The 27,089-nt window shown below is 36.8% G+C and overlaps 1 protein-coding gene across 1 annotated transcript in view; it reads right to left on the bottom strand.

The window, feature by feature from the left end:
- The window catches only part of LOC150099128 (folliculin-interacting protein 2-like), a 412,583-nt gene that overhangs the window by 34,741 nt on the left and 350,753 nt on the right, over positions 1 to 27,089 (bottom strand). Inside the window, exon 15 of the mRNA XM_090404004.1 lies at positions 12,481 to 12,646. Within this exon, the coding sequence (XP_090260130.1) occupies positions 12,481 to 12,646 (166 nt within the window). The remainder of the gene's footprint in view (positions 1 to 12,480; positions 12,647 to 27,089) is intronic.

The raw sequence follows: 27,089 nt of genomic DNA, 5'->3' as shown, positions 1-27,089 counted from the left end.
CACCACAGTTCTAAACAATAATACCACTGAAGGACACTTGTTTCTAACCGATGCACAATTTTAGCACAATTTGTGACAAAAAGCCACACTATATTTAACTTTAAAAACACGTTTTCAATCTAAACCTTCATTCTCTAACAAGCGTCAGAGACATCCGACTCATCTCTTACCAACTCACTCCAACACAGAACAGGCATCTAATATCTACTGCATGCATCTTCTATAAATATTTCCATGGTAAATATTCATCAGAACTATCATCAGTAATTCCATCTCTCTCTACCGAATCTATTGAAACACATGCAGCTACCACCCAACATACCTTCTCAGTCAAATTCCATACTCATAGAACAAGTTTCTCTTCCTCCTCCTTCATCCCTACTACTGTTGTGTTCTGGAACGGCCTTCCCGTCTATGTATTTCCCAAGGAATACAATGCACAAGCCTTCAAATCCAAAGCAAACAAGTTCCTCATTTTCCAATTCTCTTCCCATACAAGTATTAACATACTACAGGTTGACCAACCAACCTCTCATGTATGGACCCAACATAAAAAAAACTTCTGTCCTTCAATGCTTCTACCTCCCTCTCTCTGACATCCAGAAGGTACTATTGCAATACCGCTCAAAGATAAAGTAGAATTATTGATATTCTCCAGTTCCTGCAGGAATGATGGTCACAGATTATGTCACCCTCAATTACCTATTGCTATATCAAGTTCACTCTCTGATTGCTGTTTTTAATCTTTATTATATAAAAAAATAGGATAAGAAATATTTACTTATTAAAAATTTAATTACTGTGGTTTACACGTAATTAAATGTGTGTTTAGTTAGTTGCTCTGATCTTTTGCTTGAAATACATCACAGTAATTCTAAATAGCTTGGATACCAAAACTTCTATGGCATTTCCTGCAACTGTATTCAATCCATGTGTTCCAGAATTACTAACCATTCTATATTGTCTCACAATTTTTCATTTTTATCTAGCATCACTGCTACCTCGGTTATCTTAAAAATTTTTTTTTAAAAAAGCCTTAGTTTTCTCAAAATTAATGAAGGCCATCCCATCAACAATCAACTTTTTTCGGTGTAGACGCCTACACCAATTAATTAATAATACCAGTTGGATTATGTCACTCTCAATTCACAGCAAATCACTTAGATAATATCATCCACCTTTGGATACAAGATACATAAAGATTTGAAGAGACTTGTGTCATTACACCTGACATTTTCAGGTAATTTAAATAGGCTTAACATGGAAGTCAATTTAGAAAACTACCATCTTATGATCTAATAAATTTAGTTTAATCCTTTATCCAAGTGTGAGCAAACAAAGTTTGCACCTGAAAGTATCTTCAGGACTAAGGTAAGGTGGTGCAACACCAGGCAACTCGTTGCAAAGGTGGAGCAAGCTAACATCACTCCTATCTCAGTATCTCCCATAATGCAAAACACATCTCTTTGTGGATATGTCTAATGTTATGCATTAAGGGAAGGGCCACTACCCAGACTAGTTTCGACCTTTATTGAGGTCTCTTCAGTGGGAGCCAGGCCCAATTGGAGCTACCAGCCAGAAGCATTAGCAAGGTCATCTCTACCTATAGGAGTTGCCACATGGTGTGCCACCTTTTTAAATTACTCTGGATTTAGAGAAAGATGTTGAAAGTTTATTTTTCACTTGGTTAGAATATAATAAATTTAGTTTAATCCTTTATCCAAGTGTGAGCAAACAAAGTTTGCTTGTTTGCTCACACTTGGATAAAGGATTAAACTAAATTTATTATATTCTAACCAAGTGAAAAATAAACTTTCAACATCTTATGATCTGCCTTCCATTCTTGTAATTCACCCACAGTTTCCTCGCTGTTTGTTCACTGTCACAGCAGATGGAGTCCTCTCTTCAGATTTTCCCACCAATGACAGAGTACCACAGGAAGCTCTACTTTTCTATGTCCTCCCTTGTATACAACGAGATCCCAAACCTACCCATAGTTGTTATAATGCTAGTACACTCCATTTCACTTTCCCATTTGCCAAAAAAATAAAAAAAAAAAAAAATAATAATAATAAAAATAAAAATAAATAAAAAATTCAGTGCTCAAACATTCAAGATTCAAGATCTTTTGAATAAATTCCTTAAACAGTGAACTCTGTGCTATGCTCTAATGCAGTGTTTCTCAAAGTGTGGTATGCGTACCCCCCGGGGTACGCAAAAGGTCGTTAGGGGGGTATGTGGCAATTTTCGGTTATGCATAATTAAAGAAGTCATATTTTTCAACAAACAGTGCAATTAGAGACAACCGGGAGAAAACACTCCAACAGAAACTGCTATATAGACCAAGCAAAACCATATGTTGCCAGTGGAACATATGGTTTTGCTTGATACCACCCCTGTCGTTAACGTGTTAAAACTAAGAAATACATAGTGAATGTGTTTCAGATATTATGGAATTTGGTTGAAGGGAATTAGCATTTCAACTCAACTGTTGAAATGCTAATTTGTCTTTGATTCACGCGATCTTTTGTCAATACCGCACCAATCATATGCAGTTCTTCGTTTCTATGTATCTCAAGTCTTGTAAATTACTGGTAATTTTTGCTTGAAATAATGGGAAAGAAGATGACGCTATTTGGGTAGATGACTTTAACGATGCCCACAAAGAAACTTTTCTCGAGGCCAAAAGTAGTGATAATGAGTAGGAGCTTCTTGGTAAGTCACACAATTTTCAGTTTTTTCTGAAAACTTTAGTTTCCGAAAATTCCTGCACATATCTCGCAACACGATTTTTTAGCTTTAATTTTGGGAAAAAAGTTAGAGTTATATTTGAGTAAATACAGTATTTTTTTTTTAGCTTTCAAATTCTTACGTATGGATCACTGGTTAAAGATTGGATTTATAAAACCCCAAAAGAGAGCAATATAGCAAATAGAAGTAGCTGTAAGCAACAAGAAAACGTTGATATTGCATCGGATCAAATGAAATTGATGAGTGTGTCGTCTGACATATCTAGAGAACCAAAATTTAAAAGTAAATCATATTTTTTGTTTACACGAACATATAAATTCAAATAAAATAGATATTTAATTTTAATTAATATTTTAAATAAATTTATCAATTTTTTAATTAATTATTTTTTTAAATTAATTATGAAAACTTAAGAAGAGGTAAGCGGATATCTGAAGTTTGAGAAACACTGCTCTAATGGAATAGGAATAATAACCTAATGAGCTTCAGTGCTACTATCAAATTTGTTTTGTTCCTTGTAAAAATAAAAGATCTCACTTTACCTTTGATAACTCTCAAAGAAAACCAGATTTCTCCTCTTCATTTTCATCTCTATCTTTCTTCAAGCTCCAAAAAATAGTCCTGTTCTGTCAAGATAATGCTTATTATCTGTATAGCTGTTAAACCTATATACGAGGGTGGTCTGAAAAGTTCTCAGCCTCGACCACAGATGGCAACACTATTGGCACAATTTTTGTTTTCTAAGTTGGTACATCTGTCTGAAGCAAAAGTGTTGTCTGTATCCCTTGAAATGGATAAAATTGAGTATCGTGCAGTAATAAAATTCTTTGTAAAAGAAGGTTTAACGCCAAAAGAAATTCATTCAAAGTGCATAAAAGTTTATGGGCACGCTTCTCCTTCATTTCAACAATTAAGAAATGGGCTGCTGAGTTTAAACGTCGCCTTACCAGCATTGAAGATGATGCATGTGAAGAACGTCCAAAAAGTGTAACAACACCCAGAAATAATTGATCAAGTGCACGATATGGTATTGGATGACTGCTGAGATTATAGGCATTTCAAAAGAATTTGTAGGATATATTTTGCATGAAGAATTGTAAATGAAAAAGCTTTGCGCAAGAGATCAAAATTGATCAAAATTGCACTCGCATGAAAATCTCTGAACAGTGCTTGGAGCATTTTAATGCGTACAAAACTGATTTTGTGCATCAATTTATTACTATGGATGAGACTTGGATTCACCATTACACACCAGAATCCAAACAGCAGTCAAAACAGTTAACAGAAGCCGGTTGTTCGGCGGCAAAGAAGACAAAGTCGGTTCCATCAGCGCTGGAAAGGTCATGGCATCGGCATTTTGGGATGCTAAAGGCATTTTGTTTATTAATTATCTTGAAAAGGGTAAAACAATAACTGGGGAATATTATTCCGATCTTCTAACCAGGCTAGATGAAAAACTTTGTGAGAAAAGACCCGGTTTACAGAAGAAAAAAATCATCTTTCATCAGGACAATGCACCTGCCCACTATGATAAAGGATCTGCACTATGAATTGTTGGAACATCCACCCTATGACTTCTATCTCTTCCTAAAACTCTTCCTTGCTGGTCAGCGTTTTTCTTCGAATCAAAAGGTGATTGCAGCTGTAGAGAGGTATTTTGCAGATTTTACTGAGAACTACTACAGGGACAGGATAATGGCGCTGGAGCATTGCTGGAATAATGTATTAGTCTTAAGGGAGATTATGTTGAAAAATAAAAATAATTTTGAAATTATAAATTTGTTTTTTCATTGTTAGGCTGAGAACTTTTCAGATCACCCTCGTAAATCTCAAATCATCAAATAAGATGCCAGGAAACCCTAGAAGGCTGTTTTCACATTTGGGATGGTGCACAAAAACCTTACTAAAAATACTCATTATCCTCCCTCTCTCTCTCTCTCTCTCTCTCACACACACACACACACACACACACACCAATCACATTCTCATATATGTTCTGTTTTTGCCTAATGCATTTTCCGTAGTTAATTTCAGGGAACTGTTCAGCTGATGTAGCTTTTATCATTCATACAAGGCAGGTAGTAAACATCCATTCACAGTACTGGTTTATATCCACTGAATGAACTTCTTCAACATATCTTTTATTGTATCTATTTCTGTTCTATGGAAAAGAATGCTTTCCCTAAAGGCTTACACTTCTCATCTGTCTAAGGTTATTATATATATGTAATAATTTTTTTTTTCTGCATTTTTTATAACAGTGGATGCAATTTCTAATGAATTTCTACTTGAAGATAAGACTTTTTATTTATTTATTATTATCTTTACCAATTCCACTTTTATGAAAACTAAGCTTGATCATGTTGAAAGTTTTTCCACTTGGTTATACTATAAATTAAAGATGCCAAGAAATTATATTCTTGGTTTAAGCTTTATCCAAGTGTAAGCAAACAAAGTCTGCACTCGAAATATCTTCACAAGTGGGCTACTTATATACAAGTGGGACTAATGAATTCACGTGCAAACTTCTGTTTGCTTACATTTGGATAAAGGATTAATCCAAGAATATAATTTCATGATATATTTAATTTAAAGCTTGATCATAAAACTGCAAAACTGTGCCACTCAACATTTTAGTTCAAAAGACAAAGCACAAAGTATATTTTTGCCATACTTTTCTCGTGGAAAGGCTTAGACGTTGGTTATGCATTTTTACTAAATAATTTAAGGAAATTACAAAGTAAACTAGAATATACATTAAAATAAATTTTAATATACTTCCAATATTTCGGGCAACGTCACGTTGCCATTTTCAAGGAACATAAGAACAAGACACATGCACGCAGGCACAACAAACAGTAAGTAAGGAAGAAGCAGGAAGCTATTCTTTCTCCTAAAGTCTTGATGGTGCCCCCTAGCGGGCCATGTTGGTATTCTTGGGCTATTGGGCTGAAGGTCTTTTGATGTAGGTTTCCAAAATTTGAGGCAGTCTCATGCAGCCAAATCTGTTGAGGTTTGAATTGTTTCTTAGGGGTGAGGCTGAGTCCATGAAAAGCCTTTCATATTTGTATTTACTACGGTGTATTATCATGGCTTTCTTCCACCGTATTCTATGGCAGGTATCCAGCGCATAATCAGCAAGGCCAGAATGGCTGCATTGGTGAAACCGGATGTAGTCCTTCTGTTCTGAAATTCTGATATTTGCTGTCCTGCCTTTTGGCCAAAGTAGGACAGCTTACAGCTGCAAGGGACCTGGTGTACACCAGGTAGGTCTGGGGGGGGGGGTTGGTCTTTAGTAGAGCAGATAAGGGATGCCAATTTTTTATATGGTCTATAACAAGAAGTTAAGTCATGTTTTTTTTTTTAGGATTTTTGTAATTTTTTCCTAGGTGCCTCGGATATAGGGTATGGTGATGGATTTAGAGTAATCCTTGTGAGGGGGGGTTGTGGTTTACTGGAGCTGCCCATAATAACAATAATAATAATAATAAAGGTGACACAAAAACAGGAGAAAAAGATATCCTTGAAGTATGGAGTAATTACTTTGAAAAACTGCTAAATGAAGCAAGCAGTGATGATAGCACAGTGGTAAAAAACATTGAGCAGGCATGCAGTCAGGAATACATACCTATACTTGAAGTAGAAAAAGCCATCAAAGGCTTGAAATGTGGAAAGGCAGCAGGAGTAGATGATATTCGACTAGAAATGCTGAAGTATGGTGGTATAAGAGTCTTACAGTGGCTGCACTGCATAGTTCAGAAAGCCTGGACAGAGGGACAAATTCCCGATGATTGGAGTAGAGTTCTCATAGTACCCATATATAAAAAGGGAAATAAAACTGAATGTGAGAATTACAGAGGTATTTCCCTACTGAGTGTTCCGGGCAAGATCTTTGCAAGTATACTTGAGAAACGGTTGAGAAGAATTGTGGAAGAAAAGCTTGGTGAAGAACAAGCTGGATTCAGGCCAAATAGAGGGTGTCAGGATCAGATCTTCACTTTACGACAAACAGTCGAGAAAGCATGGGAATATAACAAAGATCTGTATTTAAGTTTTGTCGATTTGGAAAAGGCATATGACAAGGTGCCAAGAGAGAAGATATTCAATACGCTGCAGTTATATGGTGTCAATGGGGCATTATATCAAGAAATACTTAGTCTTTATTTGTGTTGTAAGTCAGCAGTTAGAATTGAAGAAAGTACAGGAAAATGGTTTAATGTTAAATCTGTTGTGAGACAAGGATGTACATTATCCCCTCTGTTATTCATTATCTATATGGATCACATTTTGAAGGAAAGTGGTATTAAACATGATATCAAAATTGGATATGTTAATGTCAGCTCTTTGCTTTATGCGGATGATGATATACTTCTAAATAAATCTGCTACAAGTCTGCTAGATTCTCTGACTAAATTGAATAGCTGTTGTAATAGATATGGTATGAAGGTCAGCAATAAAAAGACAAAAACAATGAAAATAGGCAGAATCATTGAAAATGTCAACTGTGTTGTGAATGGAGAACCTGTGAAACAAGTGAAACATTTCAGCTACTTAGGCACGATTTTTACTGAAGATGGTAAATTAAATATAGAAATAGACAACAGAATCAACAAAGCTGTTATGGTAGGAAGTCAATTGAATAAATTCATATTGAATAAGAGAGAAATTAGTTGGAACACTAAATTAGCTGTATACAAGACAGTGTTCAAACCAGTTTTAACTTATGGATCTGAGAGCTGGGTCAGAAGTAAAACACTTGACCAAAGACTAGAGACCGCAGATATGAGAGTCCTGAGAAAGATTATAGACGTAAACACATGGCATCAATGGCAATATCATATTAAAAATGAGGATATTATGAAAGAACTTGACACTGTCAGCATCCAGGAAGGCATCAGCAGAGCTAATCTCAGATGGTATGGTCACTTAAACAGAATGGACGAGGAAAGATTAGCAAAACAAGTGTTCTCTGCCAGGTTGGCAGCAAAACGACGCAGAGGAAGACCAAGATATAGGTGGATTGATACTGTACAAAGTGCCTTAGATGATAGAAATATAAGATCTGATAATGTTGGAGTCTTGACAAGTAACAGACTGATTCGGAGGAAAATTGTAGATAGGAAGTTAGTAATAATGTAGTTTTTTTTCATGTAGTACTATCATATCCTGTACACCCCTTGAGGGTACATGGCAGGAATTTGATGATGATGATGATATTTTTTGGATTTTTTTTTTTTTTTTTTTTTTTTTGGGGGGGGGGGTAGCCATTGGCTGAGAAAGTGTTGAGAATGTGGTTTAGTTCTGTGGTTAGGGCATTGTCATTTGAATAGATAAGTTTAGCCCTGTTGTGTAGTGTTTTAATGACTCCGTATTCTTGCAAGGAGGGGTGCTGGGATTGTTGGTGAATGTATCTGCCTGTATGGGTGGGTTTTCTATAGACTGAGAAAACCAAGGTTCCATCAGGCTGGCAGGTGACTAGTGTGTCTAAGAAAGGAAGGCAGTTGTTTTTTTCCTATTCCAGGGTGAATTTGATTCTGGGATGTTGGTTGTTTAAGTGTGTTAGGAAGGAGAGGAGTGCATCGGAGCCATGTGGCCAAATAGGAAACACATCATCAACATAGCGAAGCCAAATGGGTGGTTTTTTGGGGGGTAGAGTTTAAGGTTTTCTCTTCAAAAGTCTCCATATAAAAGTTGGCCAAGGGTGGGGAGAGTGGAGAACCGGTGGCTGTACCCTCTATTTGTTTGTAGAATTTTCCTTGACAAACAAAATAACCTGAGTTCATTGTGAACTGAAATAGGGCTATGATATCGGGAGGAAATTTAGCTTGAATTAGCTCTAATAATTCTTTGAGTGGGACATTTTTGAATAAGGAGGAGACATCGAAACTGATCATTACGTCATTGTGTTTGAGTGTAAGGTTTTCTATGTTGGCTTTGAAGTAGGCTGAGTTTTTTATGTGTGAAGGTGTGGGGGGATCGCCATCTACTATGGGACGTAATGGCACATTTTCCTTATGTATTTTTGAGAGGCCATAAATATGGGTGGGGGGGAGGTATGGAGTTAAATGGTTTTAATTTGTTAGTGATTTCCACAGGCCAAGAAGTGACCTTCTTAAGGAGCCTGTGGAGTTTTCTAATTTGTGAGTTGGCAGGATTGTACTCGATAGGGAGGTAAGTAGCCCGATCTAGCAATGGAACTTTCAGCTTACCTGCGTAATCCTTTTGGTTAAGCAATACTATGGCGTTCCCTTTATCAGCTTTGGTGATTATTATTTCCTTTTTTTTTTTCTTTAATTCTAGTAGAGATTTAATTTCCTTACGGCATGTTGGCTTTTGGTGGTTTAACTTTGGTCAGAACACAAATCACATCCAGCCTAATATCGTTGTTGACATGGTTTGGAAGGTGTTGTATCCCATGTTCAATTCATATCATAATATCTTCAGCAGGTATTCTTCTGGGTGCAATGACGAAGTAGTGGCCACGTGCGAGGGCGTCGAGTGCTTCAGGTTTCACACTAAATGACGAAAGGTTGACTACCGTTTCGGTAGGAAGTTGTGGTTTCGAGATCGAGTTCTTTTTTAACTTTTCAAATTTTTTGATGTGTCGATCTCGTACTTTTTAAAATTCTTTCTCCGCTGCAGTGCACAAGATGTATAAAATAAACCAAATTTCGTGGCTTAAGGTGCTTGGAAGGTCATCTCTGAGTGCCTAGATAGCTAAGTTAGCATCATTCAGGAAACGGCGAGTCATAGTGATTTGTTCCCTGAGCAAGAGAAAGTATAGCTTCCTGCTTCTTCCTCACTTACTGTTTGTTGTGCCTGTGTGCATGTGTCTTGTTCTTAACTTCCTTGAAAATGGCAACGTGACGTTGCCGAAATATTGGAAGTATATTAAAATTTATTTTAATGTATATCCTAGTTTACGTTGTAATTTCCTTAAATTATTTAGTAAAAATGCATAACCAACGTCTAAGCCTTTCCACGAGAATTACGATAATCCATGGCGATGATATCGCATGCAAAGCACACCATTACGGTAAAATGAAGTTAAAGCTATCAAGACAACTGAATCGTCTCGCCATCCTAAAACGCTGCCGGGATAACCAGGTAATTCCTAACTGTGTCAAATTCAAGAACCGTTTCTCTTCGCAAAAGGCTCTTTGTATTTATAACTGTGCCAGCCAAGCCTTGCTCAGGGAACAAATCGCTACGACTCGCCGTTTCCTGAATGATGCTAACTTAGCTATCCAGACACTCGAAGATGAGCTTTCAAGCACCTTAAGCCACGAAATTTGGTCTATTTTATACAACATTTCATGCACTGCAGAGGAGAAAGAATTTAAAAAAGTACGAGATCGACACATCAAAAAATTTGAAAATTTAAAAAAGAACTCGATCTCAAAACCACAACTTCCTACCAAAATGGTAGTCAACCTTTCGTCGTTTAGTGTGAATCCTGAAGCACTCAATGCCCTCGCACGTGGCCACTACTTCGGCATTGCGCCCAGAAGAATACCTGCTGAAGATATTATGATACGAATTGAACACGGGATACGACACCTTCCAAACCATGTCACCAATGATATTAGACTGGATGTGGCTTGTGTTTCTGACCAAAGCTAAACCACCAAAAGTCAACATGCCCAGTGAGGAAATTAAATCTCTACTAGAATTAAAGAAAAAATAGGAAATAATAATCACCAAAGCTGATAAAGGGAACGCCACAGTATTGCTTAACCAAAAGGATTACACAGGTAAGCTGAAAGCTCCATTGTTAGATCGGGCTACTTACCTCCCTATTGAGTACAATCCCACCAACTCACAAATTGGAAAACTCCACAGGCTCCTTAAGACAGTCACTTCTTGGCCTGTGGAAATGACCAACAAATTAAAACCATTTAACTCCATATGCCCCCCCCCCCCCCATATTTATGGCCTCTCAAAAATACATAAGGAAAATGTGCCATTACGTCCCATAGTGGATGGCATTAATTCCCCCACACACAAACTAGCTAAACATTTGGCCAAAGCTCTCTCACACTATACTGGCAACACACCTTCACACATAAAAAACTGAGCCCACTTCAAAGCCAGCATAGAAAACCTTACACTCAAACACACTGACATAATGGTCAGTTTTGATGTCTCCTCCTTATTCACAAATGTCCCACTCAAAGAATCTTAGAGCTAATCCAAGCTAAATTTCTTCCCGATATCATAGCCCTATCTCAGTTCACAATGAACTCAGGCTATTTTGTTTCGCAAGGAAAATTCTACAAACAAATAGAGGGAACAGCCATGGGTTCTCCACTCTCCCCACCCTTGACTAACTTTTATATAGAGACTTTTGAAGAGAAAGCCTTAAACTTTGCCCCACAAAAACCAACCATTTGGCTCGCTACGTTGATGATGTGTTTGCTATTTGGCCATATGGCTCCAATGCACTCCTCTCCTTCCTAACACACTTAAACAACCAACACCCTAGAATCAAATTCACCCTGGAAGAGGAAAAAAACAACTGCCTTCCTTTCTTAGACACACTAGTCACCCACCAGCCTGATGGAACCTTGGTTTACTCAGTCTATAGAAAACCCACCCATACAGGCAGATACATTCACCAACAATCCCACCACCCCTCCTCATAAGAATACGGAGTCATTAAGACACTACACAACAGGGCTAAACTTATCTGTTCAAATGACAATGCCCTAACCACAGAACTAAACCACATTCTCAGCCAATGGCTGAGAAAGTGTTGTCCAAAAAATATTGAAACCAGTAAACCACAATCACCCCCCCCCCCCCCTCAACCTCACAAGGATTACTCTAAATCCGTCACCATACCCTATATCCGAGGCACCTAGGAAAAAATTACAAAAATCCTAAAAAAACACGACTTAACTTCTTGTTACAGACCATATAAAAAATTGGCATCCCTTATCCGCTCTACTAAAGACCAACCTCTACCCACCTAGACCTACCTGGTGTATACCAGATCCCTTGCAGCTGTAAGCTGTCCTACTTTGGCCAAACAGGCAGGACAGCAAATATCAGAATTTCAGAACAGGACTACATCCGGTTTCAACAATACAGCCACTCTGGTCTTGCTGACTATGCGCTGGATACTTGCCATAGAATACGGTGGAAGAAAGCCATGATACTACACCGTAGTAAATACAAATATGAAAGGCTTTTCATGGAATCAGCCTCACCCCTAAGAAACAATCCAAACCTCAACAAATTTGGCTGCATGAGACTGCCTCAAATTTGGGAAACCTATATCAAAAGACCTTCAGCCCAATCGCCCAAGAATACCAACATTGCCTGCTAGGGGGCACCATCAGGACTTTAAGAGAAAGAATAGCCTCACTTACTGTTTGTTGTACCTGTGTGCATGTGTCTTGTTCTTAAGTTCCTTGAAAATGGCAACGTGATGTTGCCGAAATATTGGAAGTGTATTAAAATTTATTTTAATGTATATCCTAGTTTACTTTGTAATTTCCTTAAATTATTTAGTAAAAATTGCCATACTTTGTTTGTCACTTATATGATTTGTCATATAACACTGGTCAACTACGATAACAGAACATGAGAATTAATCTCTAAAAATAACCTGTTACACTGAAATTAAACATAACAGACACACCTGAACTGATATTATGAACCCTTAATCCAATATTTAAAATTAACTATTTTTATCAAATTCTAATTTTAGTTCAGAAGACATACTTGACACGTTCTAAATAAGTGATCTCTTATCAGCTCCTCTTGTAAGCAACCATGAATGCCCTGAAGACAAAAATCAGGTATATAATGGTCACTTACTCCACCCATCAATGACCATCCAAAACTTTTTAGGCTTTTGGGATCAGATTTTATAACTTCACTTTGAATTCTGAAAAATACAGATAATACCAACATGTGAAAAATAAACAACAGAGATATATTTCAGATAAGAAGCAAAATAACAGTTTCAACCAATGATCAAACTTTATTGTTTATTTATTCTGTAGTAGAAAAAATAGATTCTAAGGTTGAATAAACAATGAAGATTCTACCCCACTCTGAATGACTATTTAAAGTTATCTTTTAAGGTTCTCACAATGATTGTATAAATAATTGTTGGAATCTTAAAGAATATAATTTATCCAATTGTCAATATTATTGTTGAAAGTTTTTCACTTTGTTATATTATAAATTAACGATACCAAGAAATTATATACTTTGTTTAATCCTTTATCCAAGTGACATGTTTGCTTACACTTGGATAAAGGATTACACCAAGTATATAATTTCTTGATATCTTTAATTTGTCAATATTATTATTATTATTATTGGACAGGCACCTCCATGGAGGTCCAAAAACTCATCGTGGGAGACCCAAAGTATCCACACAATCTATCATACCTTTCCTTGAACCCATTAACAGACAAAGCACTAACAGGTGACTCTGACAATTGATTCCACTCATTCACAACTCTTCAAGCAAAAAATGTAGTAATCACACCCCTACTAACCACACTTTTATTCAACTTCCAGGGATGACCTCTTGTTCTGGATTCTCTAGCTGAGTGCTGAAACATTTCCCCTGCATCAATCCTATTACACCCTTTAAGCAACTTAAATGTTTCTATCATATCCCCCCCCCACTCTTTTCTTCCTATCAACCAACTTCTGCAATCCAACCTCAATCTATCCTCACAGGAAAAATTCCACAGACCCACATCGCCTTGGGACTGCCGTTAGGTGGCATATTGTGTGTGTTGCATTGTTATTAGCACTCCTGAAGGATAAGTCATTTTTTCAGATTTTAGTTGATAATATAGGGAGGGTGAAAGCTGTATATCTCCTCCACTTAGCCTTTAAAGGAATGCAGAGAACCGACCAGGGCTTCTGACCTAATGTCCAATTATCGCCTTCTCATGGTGTACCCGGTTGAGTATCTACCTGGATACTGAACTAATGAGGATAGGCTAGCAATTTGGGATTTAGCCGACCAAATTGTAATTCTTACTGGCTTAAACCAAATTACAAAATGATGGTACAACATGACAAAATTTCATGCCGGCTGGGGCATCACCCGGTTAAACAAGGCCCCTGTTGTTTTGACCAGGGAACTAGGGTGAACAGCGAAAAGTCAGCTACTGGAACAAATCTGAAAAAACACCCCAACTCAACATCACCAGAGTTAAAGATCGGTACTATCAACATAAGAAGCCTGAATGGCAAAGAAATGGAGCTAGTTGAGGAACTAGATAAGTACCAGATCGACATAATAGGGGTGACTGAAACAAAAAAGACAAAAACTGGTGAGATCTTTCTGAGCAATAAATACAAAATGTTATATTCAGGCAATGACAATCAAGGAAAAGAAGGTGTAACCATTGTATTCAACACTAAATACGAGGCTAATCTTCTTGAATGGCAGGCAGTATCAAGTAGAGTGATGTGCGCAAATATGAGAATGGGGAACTAGACAATTAGACTTATTTGTGCCTATGGTCCCACAGAAAGTTCTACTAAGGTAGAAGGTGGAGGGTATTTTTTTGAGGATTTAGAGAAAGCATCTGACACAATAAAAAAGGAAAAGCTGCTCCTTGTTGGGGATCTAAATAGAAGAGTACGAAACGATTCTCAGACATACAAAAATATATTGGGAAAATTTGAGGAAAAGAGCAAAGCTAATAATAATGGCAAATCAGAAGTAAAACACTTGACCAAAGACTAGAGACCACAGATATGAGAATCCTGAGAAAGATTAGAGGCGTGAACAGATGGCATCAATGGCAATATCATATTAAAAATGAGGATATTAGGAAAGAACTTGACATTGTGAGCATCCAGGAATGCGTTAGCAGAGCTAATCTCAGATGGTATGGTCACTTAAATAGAATGGGAGAGGAAAGATTAGCAAAACAAGTGTTCTCTGCCAGGTTGGCAGGAAAACGACCCAGAGGAAGCGCAAGATATAGGTGGATTGATACGGTACAAAGTGCCTTAGACGACAGAAATATAAGATCTGATAATATTGGAGTCTTGACAAGTAACGGACTGATCTGGAGGAAAACTGTAGATAGGAAGTTAGTAATGATGTAAATTTTTCATGTAGTCCTATCATATCCTGTACACCCCTTGAGGGTACATGGCAGGAATTTGATGACGATGATAGTTGATAATATTCCATTAACTTATTGTAGTTTTTGTTTTAAATGGGTGTGTGATTGACTGAGTTATTTGGTTTGTAAATAAATCTTGTATTTTTTTTTTTTGTTCAAATACACTACTGTCAGCACTGTGCCATTGCACGGTAGAACAATGGTGGCAAAGAATATGTTGTCAGGTGATTTGAATTTGCAGTGTAGTGTTTGTGTGAGAAGTATATGTCGTGAAAATTAAAGGATATGTGGAAGAAAATTGAAACGAGAGAGAGAGAGAGATAGTGTTAACTGTTTCAAAAGTGCAGATTAGGTGATGAGAACTGAGCAAATGCTGACAGAGTGAACAGTATTAGTAGGATGGAAAATGTTGGAATTAATGCTGAATGTGCAGCTGTGGAAACAAAGAAGAATGAAATGAATATAATTAAAGAAATAGCATACTTGAATCTTATTCTTCACAGGAGAATAAAATACAATTGAAATGCAAAATTGTATTTTATGCAGAAGAGGCAAGATTAGCAGGACTAAGAAGAGAAAGAAGCAGGAGGTCTGAAGTAATAATAAAGACCAAGCAAACAAATGAGAAAAACAAGTTAAAGAGAAAATTATCTACAGAGACTCAATGACCAGGGGAGTACTTAATGAAAGTGTAACAAAATCATGTTTCCTTGGTGCAAAAAATTCATATCAGTCAAGCCATCTGGATGCAAAAAAAAGGTAAGGCAAAAGAACTCATTGTCTCAGTTGGCACAAATGATTTGAGAGGAGAGAAGTATTCTATGAGGGAGGATGTAAAGGAATTGTTGGAAGAAGCAAAACTGAAGAATGAGACGGTGAAGCTTCTAAGTCTCTTAGAATCTTTGCTATGATAGAGGTGAACCGAGGAGGAGGGCAATGATAGTAAATTAATCAATACATTGGTTGTGCAGAACAAATGATGTAGGATATGTGATCTGTTTGATGGAAAGAATGATTTGTATAATGCTGATGAACTGCATCTAAATGGTTTTAGTATTAGTGTCTAGAGAGCTTTCTTTACCGAGCATGCTGAAGCACAGATATAGATATAGATTGGGCATGTACAATTTACTCTAATCAGTGCTGGTTACGTGACAGCCAACCTATTCAACTTTCCAAATTCTTACCTAATATCTGAAAATTAAGAGTTCTGATAAATGTCCATTATTTTATGGTTCATTTACAGATTATGTGCATGAAATGACTAATAATGAAAGTGTCAAAAAAAAAAATCATTTTGATGGATATTATCTGCAGGTCTGAAAATTTTTTGAACATCAAACCTTCCTTTATTTCAAACTGACTTTCAACAAAATTGTTTTGTTTTTTTTTTCGGGGGGGGGGGGTACTGTTACTGCACAACTCACCGAATAAAAACATTTTGTTTGGAATAGCATGAATTTTTTCAAGGTGACTAATTTCGTAAATTTAGATCAATATGGTCCAATTTACCGGGTTGATGTGGTTAGAGAAATTAGCCTTTATGATGTATATAATCTTATACATGAGAGAATAACTTAGAAAAAAACATTTACAGAGTAAATATTTATCTTTCTAAACTAAATTGTTCCAGATGTAGTGATGTATATTATTATACTGCAAATGGAAATAATAATGCAATCTTAGTAGTAAGTCTTTAAAGTGAAATCTGTTTGGCTATCTGTTTATCAATGTAGGGAATGGGAATAATTCTACTATCAACGGAAGCTTAATTTACAAATAGTCACTTACTAAAAAGTATGGTGTTTTGAATAAAATTTATGCAGTTTTGTTTTGTGTGATTTTGAAATAACATGCATTTATAACATAAGTAATAATTAAAACCATTTGCAATACATTCATGTAGTTAAAAAATAATAAAAGATAAAAATTAAAAATTTAATTAATTAAATTAAATTAACTAGGAATATAATTTTTTTCATAGAGTACATGAAATTTGTAATGAAAAATTTACTTTTATCTTTTTATGTTAATTATAATTAATTAACATAAAAATAATATGTGCAAAAATAATAATTATTATTATTATTTTTGCACAGGCACCTTCATGGAGTCCTAAGACTCATTGTAGGAGACCCAAACTATAAACACAATATCTCTCGTACCTCACCTTGAAACAATTAACAAAGCACTTACAACTGACTCAGGCAACTCATTCCATTCATTAATCGCTCTTCAAGTGAAAAATCTAGTCCTGATGCCCTTGCTAACCACACTCTTACCCAACTTCCAGGGATGACCGCTGTTCTGCTCCCTCTAGCCAAGCGATGAAACATTTCACCTGCATCAATCCTATAAATCATTTAAGTAACTTAAATGGTTCTATCATACCCCCCCCTTTTTTTTTAACCTATCAAACAACTTTTGCAATCGATCTATCCTCATAGGGACAGATTACTCACCATTTTGGTCACTCACCTCTAGATCCTCTTAACGACTTCCTCATCTCCAAAAAATCCAGGTCACCAGATCTGAGCACAGTAATCCAGATGTGGTCATATCTAGGTTTTATAAAGAGGAATGATAACTCCCTTATCTCTGTTTGTCAGTGAGTTCTTCAATAACCAAGTAATCCTGTGAGCTACCCTGGCTACTTTAAAAATGTGATCTCTAAACTTCATCTCTATCTACTACTATTACCTTACAAATCCCTGGCCTCATCAATTTCCTAGAGTACAGTTTGCTCAATGTGCTACACAGCTTGTAATCTTCGTATACTAAAATGCATAACTTTACACTTTTCCACATTAAATAGTTATGCTGTAAGTCATGCTGTAAGTCCATTCAGATCATCTTGCAAGCTCTCTGCATCACCTTGATTAACTATTACACTCAACTTAGCATCATCAGCAAACAACTGAATATTTCCCCTCAAATTATTTTCTATAACATTTATTATTATTATCAACAGACTCGTGGAGTCAAAAGACTCAATGTGAGAGGTCGTCCCACTCTCACATGCACAGTAACCTCAACTTAAATGCACCCACTGTCCCTGCACTCACTACACTCAGGCAATGTATTTAAATCACTCACCACACAAAAAAATCTATTGCTCACACCCACATTATACAGCTTCTAGGGATAGCTTCTCGTTCTCCTCATCTCCAGATATTCTAATAAAAATCTCATCCATGTCAATCTGGTAATTATTCCTTACCAACTTATACGTTTTTATCATGTCTCCCTCTTCCTTCTATCCACTAGGCTCTGTAATTTGCATTCTCTCAAACTGCCCTCATATTCCACATTCCAGAGACCAGAAACCAACTCAGTCAATGATCTCTGGACCCTCTCCAACATCTAATCATCATTTTCATATTTACGAATTTAGGGACACAAAACACACTTGTTGAAATGATTATTTTACTTATTATTAATAAAATAACAATTGACATTTTGACCCCTGTATTGAGGTCATCACCAGAAAAATACATGTGCATATGAAAACAAGCTACATGCTCTTGCGCTCTACAAAGGTAAATTGAATCTATGCTGTTAACTGATCTTTTACTTAGTCTGACCTCTAGTGGTAAAAAAAAAAAATACACTACACTAAACCCTGCTAAAGTCCTCCCGTATTACGATTTTCTTTTGGAATTGTACAGTTCAGGTTGCTATTGAATGTTTAAAAAAAAAAAAAAAAACTTCACCAAGTCTTTGTTATTAATATTATTATTATTCAGGCTTCCATGGAGTCAAAAGACCCATCGAGGGAGGTCCATGCTAGGAAACACAAAGTCTATCATACCACTCCTTAAATGCACTGACCATTCTCGATCTCACCACTCCATCAGGCAATGCATTCCATGCTTCAACCACCCTCATTGCAAAGAAACCACTCCCCACCCTCTTTCTCACAGTTTCCTTTCGTAACTTCCAGGGATAGCCTCTTGTCATCACTCCTTCCTGCTGTTCAAACAAGCGAAGGAACTCCTCAGTGTCAGCCCTGTAACCACCTCTCAACAGTTTAAAAGTCTCTATCATATCGCCTCTCCTTCTTCTATCCACCAAACTCTGCAGTCCACACTCTCAGCCGATCCTCATAACTAACATTTTACAGTCCTGACACCATCTTTGTTATCTGTTTTTGTACCCTTTCCACAGTTAATTTATCCCCTTCAAATCCTGGGGACCAGATCTGTCGTGTGGTCTGATCAGAGTCTTATACAACGGAATGATAACCATTTTATCTCTGCAGGTCAGTGTCCTTTTCATTATTGCAGCAATCCTCTGTGTTACCTTCACTACCTTTGCAATATGTCCCCTAAATTTCAGTTTTCTATCAATCATCAACCCCAGATCTCTTGTCTCCCATACTTCCTCCAGTTTAACTCCTCCCACAGAGTATGCAGCGTCCAATCGATGAGTCCCAAACCTCAAGACCTTACATTTTGCTGCATTATACTGACATCCCCATTCATTTGCCCATCTATCTAGCTTATTCAAATCCTCTTGCAGGGCTACATCTGCACTATTACTAATAACCCTTCCCAGCTTTGCATCATCAACAAACAACTGAATATCCTCTTGCAATCCACGGACAATGTCATTGATATAAAGGTTAAACAATATAGGTCCCAGCACTGAGCCCTGTGGAACACCACTTGTAACCTTCTGCCTCTTTGATACTGCTCCACCATACACAACTCTCTGATACCTATCGGACAGTCAATCCTGAATGCAGTTGACCAATCTGACATCCAGATCCATGTGCTGCAACTTGAATATCAGCTTATCATGTGGCACCCTGTCATGCCTCTGCTAAGTCTAAAGCAGAGGCATTTGACAGGGAAAATGGCAGTATGTGCCCCCTTCCCTCATCTAATGCTCTTGTAACTTTATCATAAAAGGCTAGCATATTGCTAAAACAAGAGCGACCCTTCACAAATCCATGTTGACTCTCACCGATAACATTACCCTCATCTGCCCAATGCTGAATATCCCTCACTACTTTCTCCAAGATCTTATTAACTACTGATGACACACAAACTGGCCTATAATTAGACACTTCTAGTCTGCTACCACCCTTATGCAATGGCACTATCTTACCTTCCTTCCATTTCATGGGCACCTTTCACGCAGCCAGACTTTCATTGAAAAGACAGGTCAAAGGCACTGTCAGTTCCTTAGCACATTCTCTCAAAACTCGTGGTGAAATCCCATCCAGTCTCGAACCTGCCCTATCCCTCTAGTATTAAAATTGATTCCTCCAGGATGAAATACTCCAATAAAGTGTTCACTGAACAATTCCACTATATCCTCTGCATCAGTCACTCTATTCCCATTTTTATCCCACAATGTCATTCTTCCACAGTCATTTCTCCTCCTACTGGCCACATAGCTAAAAAATTCCCTAGGATCTAAGGGCCAATCTTTTCTCATATTCCAGTTTTGCCTTTCTTACCATGCTGGTCACTCTCCTGGCCTGTCTCTTATATTATTCATGCATCTTCTCTTCACCTGTCTCCTTATATCTCTTCCATAGCCTCTTTTTGCATGCAGTTCCTGTTTAATATTGTTTGTCATCCACTTTACTCCAAATTGTGTCCTCTTCTTCACTCGTGGAATACAGTTTACCATTGCTGCTAACAAATATTCCTTCACAATTTCCCAAGCACTAATGATATCTCGGCCTTCCAATTCCTCCCTCCACAAAACTTCACCAAGTTGACGTCTAAAACTATTATAATCACTTGCTTTATAATTCCACATACGTTCCTGTCTCTTTGATACTCTTGCATGTCTATTCATTTTCCAAGTCAAAACCATATGGTCACTCTCTCCAACTGGTGGGAGAGATGTCATCTCAGTTATTATCAGCTCTTCTGATGGTATAACCAAATCCAAAACTCTTGAACCTCTTGTTCCCTCTGTCACATGTTGCCTAAGACATTTGTCCCTCAAGAATTCTAGAAATTCCATTCCCTTATTGCTACATGCATCTTCTTCTCTCCAATTTATACTGCTGTAGTTAAAATCTCCCATAACAATCATTCTTCTTGCACTTGCCACGCTCAACTGTCTCAACATATCTTGGTCCCCACCCTCTGCTTCTGTGGTATGTCTGTGAAAATTGATTGGAGAGGTACCCAAGTACCTACACCATACCAAAACCTGGTTCGAGAGGAAATTTAAAGAAGCATGTAAAATGCTCAAACACAATCCTAACCTGAACAGAAATGATGGTCTAACCATTCCAAGAATGTGGAGGATCCATTTGCAACCATTATAGCAACCAGAACAAGACAAAGAAAAATCTCAATACAAGAAGACTTGGTGAAGTGTTTTTTTTTTTTTTAAATATTCAATAGCAACCTGAACTGTACAAGTCTAAAAGAAAATCTTAGTACGGGAGGACTTTAGCAGGGTTTAGTGTAGTTTTTTTTTTTTTTATTTTTTTTTTTTAAATAGGGGTTAGGCTAAGTAAAAGATCAGTTAACAGCGTAGATTCAATTTACCTTTGTAAAGTACAAGAGCATGTAGCTTGTTTTCATATACACACGTATTTTTCTGATGATGACCTTAATACAAATTTGTATTGAGGTCATTGTATTTTATCATCAGAAAAATACATTGTATTCAATGTATTTTTATGATGATGATCTCAATTGTTATTTTATTAATAATAAGTAAAATATTAATTTCAACACGTGTTTTGTGTTCCAAATTCGTAAATATGAATGCTGATCACCGTGTAACCTTAAAAATAATCATCATCAAAAGAGTAATCATCATTTTGAAAACTTGGCAATCCAGTTTGTGCACAAATTGGGTTGCCAGGTTTTTTATATGCAGCCTGATCAAAGTCTTATACAATGGAATCAAAATGTCCACAAAATTTCAAGTCCTATTCACCACAACCTCCAAGTCCTTCATCTCCTCCACCTCCTCCAAAATATCTTCACCAATCATATACTCTGCATCCCATCTTGGCTTCCCAAATTTTAAATCCTTCCACTTTGCAACATTAAACTGACATCCCCATATACTCACCCATTTAGAGAGTATTTAGTTCCTCTTGCAAAGTTACATCTACTCTACTTCTCATAACTTTCCCCAACTTTGCATCATCTGCAAACAACTGTATATCACCATTTAAGCCCTCTCCAATTATGTGATTTAAATACAATTTAAACAACAATGGGCCCAAAATAGATCCCTAGAGTATGCCATGAGTGACTTTCCTCTTCTGGGATATCACTCCCCTACAAACAACCTGTTGATACCTATCAGACAGCCAATCTCCAATCCAATGCACTAATCTACTATCCAACAACATCTATTCCAATTTAACTACTAGTGTGTCATGTGGCAATCTATTGAAAGCTTTTGTAAATCTAAATATACTACTGCATATGCATGCCCCTTGTCCAATGTATTTGTCACCTTGTAGACTGCTAAAACACAACCTTCCTTTACAAATCCATGCTGTCCATTAACGAGAATTCTACTGCTATCCACCCAGTTCTGAATTCTTGTCCTCACCAGCTCTTCCAACATCTTAATCAGAACTCCAGGCAAGCAGACTAGCCTGTAATTTGAAGTCTTAGTCATCTCATCTCGTTTATGAAGTGGAACAATTTTGCCATTTTTCCATTCCTTTGTGACCTGGACTAATCTAAGACTCATATTAAAAATGTAGAAAAGCTGTTGTTAACTTCCTGGAACATTCTCTCAAGATATGCGGTGATATACCATGAAGTCCATGGCCTTATTGACATTAAGCTTACTCAATTTCTCCTATTACTCCTGCTCACTCACCATCAGTGTTTCTTACCCTATTCCTGCTACTCTCCAGTTCTGCATTATGTTACAATTACAAGGATGAAATACTTTAATGAACTGCTCATTTAACACCTCTACTATACTCTCCTCAGTGTTGAACATTCTCCCTTAATCATTCTTCCTTCGACTGGCCACATACTGAAAAAACTCCTTTTAGCATTATTTGCTAACTGCTGCTCATACCGTACTTTTGTTACCCTCACTAAGTGAGTCACCTTCCTTGGTTTCTCTTTGTATTCCTCATGTAACTGATTATCTCCACTCATCTTGTGCCACCTACACAATGCCTTTTTCTTCCAAACTGCATAATTCATCTCTTCAGTCATCCATTTTACACTTACCTTATTTAATCTCCTGACCTTTGGAATACACTCAGTCATTGCCTCTGCCAGATAATTATTGAGTAGAGACCAAGCAGCACTGATTTCTTTCCCATGCAATTCTCATTTCATGATATCGCTGCAAGTTGCCTCCTGAGCTTGCTATAATCACCTGCCTTATAGTTTCACACATAAATCTTTCTCACAAAAGTCCTGATATAGCTGGCCACCAGCCAAGAGATCACTTCAACAACAATATCTTCTAATGAGATAATCAAATCCAAGACCCTCGATCCATGTGGCCTCTGTTGCATACTGCTTAAGGTAGTTATCCCTTAAAAACTCAAAATATCCATTCTCTTTGGTTCGTGCTGCCATCTCTTTATTGCAGCCCATATTACCATAACTGAAATCACCTATAATGATCATCCTTTTCTTTTTAGCCAGGCCATTTTATCTAAACATTTCCTTCTCACTGCCTTCTATATTACCAGGTCTACAGCAACAGACTATTAAACATTTCATCCTGTCCACCTCCACTTCAACCGATATTGCTTCAAAATTACTGTCAGTATTTGCCCCTTGCATTGGTTGACTGGTAGAGCCTCTGGTACTAATGGCTCGCAAAAAGTTAAGCAAGTTTGAGCACGGTTAGTAGTTGGAAGGAATCCATTGTTCGATGCTGTTGACACACTCTCCCTCGATGAGTCTTTGGACTCCCTGGAGGTGTCACATAATAATAATAATAATAACAATAAATAATAATAATAATAGATAGGCACAACTCCTCTGCGATCATCCTCCCAAAAGACCACATATTCCTCCATCTCTATTCTTGTCAGAATGCCATTCTCATTCAGCTATGTCTCACTTATCCCAACAATTTTTGGGCAAATCAATGCTACAATTTCATTCCCCTTGTTTTGAATACTTCTAGCATTTGTAAACATGCACACTAGCTCATCTTCATTTCTATAACAAGTCCCACTAACCCCACTTCTCAAATGTGACTCCTCTACACTCTCCCCTGTCCATTCCTTTCTATCACTGATATTACACCTCTTCCCAGACCTAAATGTCATCCCCACATTGTTGATCTGCTCCTGAAACCATCAATGATGTACAAATTAAACAGCAGAAGTGTAAGCACGGAGACCGTGGTACACCACTAGTCACCTGCCTTCTCCTGAATTATTCTCCTTCATATATTTGGTATTTGTCCATCAGCCATACTATTCCATATCCATATCACCAGTTTCATATCTATCCCCCATTGGTTACAGTTTGTGTAATAGTTTGCATAGAGTTCCATGGTATCCTATCAAATGCTATTGCAAAATGCAGCAGTATCATTGTGCAGCCATTTGCTTTATTCAATTCAGCTGTCACCTTATTATAAAATGCAAATAGATTACAAAAGCATGACCCCTCACAGAGTATATCATATTCTTATCCACATATTCTTGGATTCTCATTCTCACCAACTTTTCCAGTACTTTTAAAACCACTCCTGAAAATACTGATTGGTCTATAATTTGCTACTACAGATTTAGATTCTCCTTTGGGACTTTGCCAGAGTTGAGACTTAAATTAAACAGCCTAGTCAAGGGCACTACTAGTTCACCTGCACATTCTCTTAAAATAAGAGCCAATATCCTATAAAATCCCACAGCAGTATTTACATTCAGATCCTGCAATAATATCCTAAGTATCTCCAGATGGAAAAAGGTAACTTGAAGAAATTGATTGTCTTGGTTGGTAGAAATGATCTCAGAGGCGAGAAGATGAAGATTGTAAGTTGCCTACCATGCTATGATAGAGGCGAATTGAGGAGGAGTGCGTTGCTAGCTAATGAGTATATACATAGGTTGTGCAGAAAGAATGATGAGGGATTTGTGGATCTGTGGTCTATATTTGACAGAAAGAAATATTTGTACAATGCTGATGGACTGGATCTAAATTGTTTGATGTTGGGTGTCAAGAGAGCTTTCTTCACCAAGCATGCTGAAGTGCAAATTCGGGAAAACTTAAATCATTAGGGTGGAAGCAGCTGAGTTTGTGTGAAGGCACCCATGAGACAAGTGAGTGTGAGAATGAACAATTATATAGTGAAACCTGTGGAGTATTCATAACTAAAAAATTCACACGTATACCACAGTAATTAAATTTTAATAATATGTAGATATTTTGTCTTAAGTATCTTACGACATCATCAGTACATTTATTACAAACAATACTAGGAATTACATACAAAGGGACAGTTGGTATGCATGCTTAACATTGGAATCCTTCTATGCATACAGTAGTGTGTTTGAGGACTTAAAAAAAATTGACTGTAATTAAAATTAAATTAAAATATATCTGATGAATTTATTTTATACAATTGAGGATAATAATCTTCCAGACTTTTGGGATAGTGAGACAGTCATTACGGTTCAGATTGGGTCTATGACGTAGGGCTTCAGCACTTTCTTTATATAAACACATTTATATAAGGATCTATGTAATAGCTTGGTGTTTTTCCATTGGATCCTATGGTTAGGGTTTTCAACTCCATGTTGTGTGAGGCCAGATTTGTGCAGTTTGATAAGACAGATGTAGTCTTGATGTTTAGAGATGTGTTTACTTACAGATCTTCCTATTTGTTTGTAGTAATACATCTTACAAGAACATGGAACTTCGTATATGCCAAACAGCATCATAGGTGAGAGTTTGTCTTTTGGAAAAGGTAGCGGCAAGTTTGTATTGCTTCATAATTTTTGACAGACATTTCGAGATGTCTTTGATATATGGTATAGGTATATTATTATGTTACACCGCCAGGGAGTCCAGAGACTCATCGAGGGAGAGTGTGCCAACAGCATCGAAAAATCGTTCCCCTTCCAACTACTAACCGCGCTTGAACTTGCTTGACTTTTTGCGAGCCATTAGTAGCAGAGGCTCTACCAATCAACCAACCTTTGCTGGTATCCTACAGGCTTCTTCTTGTCTGGGTTGATGTGTAGGGAAGTGGCTGATGATTTTTTGAGTTGTTTTTGGATTGTATCCATAGTGCATCCTATGCCCTGTGCATGGTTAGGAATTTAACATATGATTAGATTAAAAATGAAATGAAGGTACTGCTATAGATCCATCAAAACTTAAAAGAAAGGGAGAAAAACCCAGAAGATCAAGGTACCTGAATTACTTTGTCTCCTCCAATATTTGACTTTAAACACTAACTTGAGTAATATAAATAAAATGAAAATTTGATAAAAAATGTACAATGGAATGGTAAAAAATGTTTGAGAATTAAAATGAACCAATAAATAGACAATTAAATTAAATATGCCAAGAAGAAATCATATTCTTGTTTAATCCTTTATCCAAGTATAAGCAAACAAAGTTTGTGCGTGAAATATCTTTGGAACTAGGCTACTTGTATATGCAGGCTAATGACCATATTAAGTGCACGCGCACAAAACACACACACACATTTGGGTGTTTGTTGAATACTGAGTCAATTAATATGAAGTCATTAGACTTTATATACAAGTAGTCTAGTTGTGAGGAAACTTCATGTGTAAACTTTGTTTGCTTACACTTAGATAAAGGATTAAACAAGTATATAATTTCTTGGTATCTTTAATTTATAACCAAGTGAAAAACCTTTCAACAAATAAACAATTATACAAAAGCAAATATAAATTAATAAAATAATAAAAACCTGAGAGGAATATCTTGTGAATGATCATGCAGATGAGTGAAAAAGGAAAGAAGAAAGGAAAAATATTGTCATAAACAATGTGGATAACTGACATTACTTTTGTAACAATGATGAATTAGGAGTAAAAGCTTTATGGTGTGAAGCCATTTTGAACCATATATACAAGTAAGGAAGTAAAGAAAGTGTAAAAAAAATGTGAAAATATAGAACCACCATATATAGATAGCATCAAAGAGGGATGTATTCTGATTGATTACGAGTTTTGCATTTGCCAGATTTCTGTGATCAAATAAAGTAATGGACATTTATGGCATTAATGGTAGTTTTAATTGCTGGGTGAGTGTTTCA

Source organism: Typopeltis vanoorti, chromosome 14 (genome assembly GCF_054136105.1).
Source record: "Typopeltis vanoorti isolate ZY-2024b chromosome 14, IOZ_Tvanoo_1.0, whole genome shotgun sequence".
Taxonomy (NCBI): Eukaryota; Metazoa; Arthropoda; class Arachnida; order Uropygi; family Thelyphonidae; genus Typopeltis; species Typopeltis vanoorti.
The sequence above is the reverse complement of the archived record's forward strand: the minus strand, read 5'-3'. Positions and strand labels throughout refer to the sequence as shown.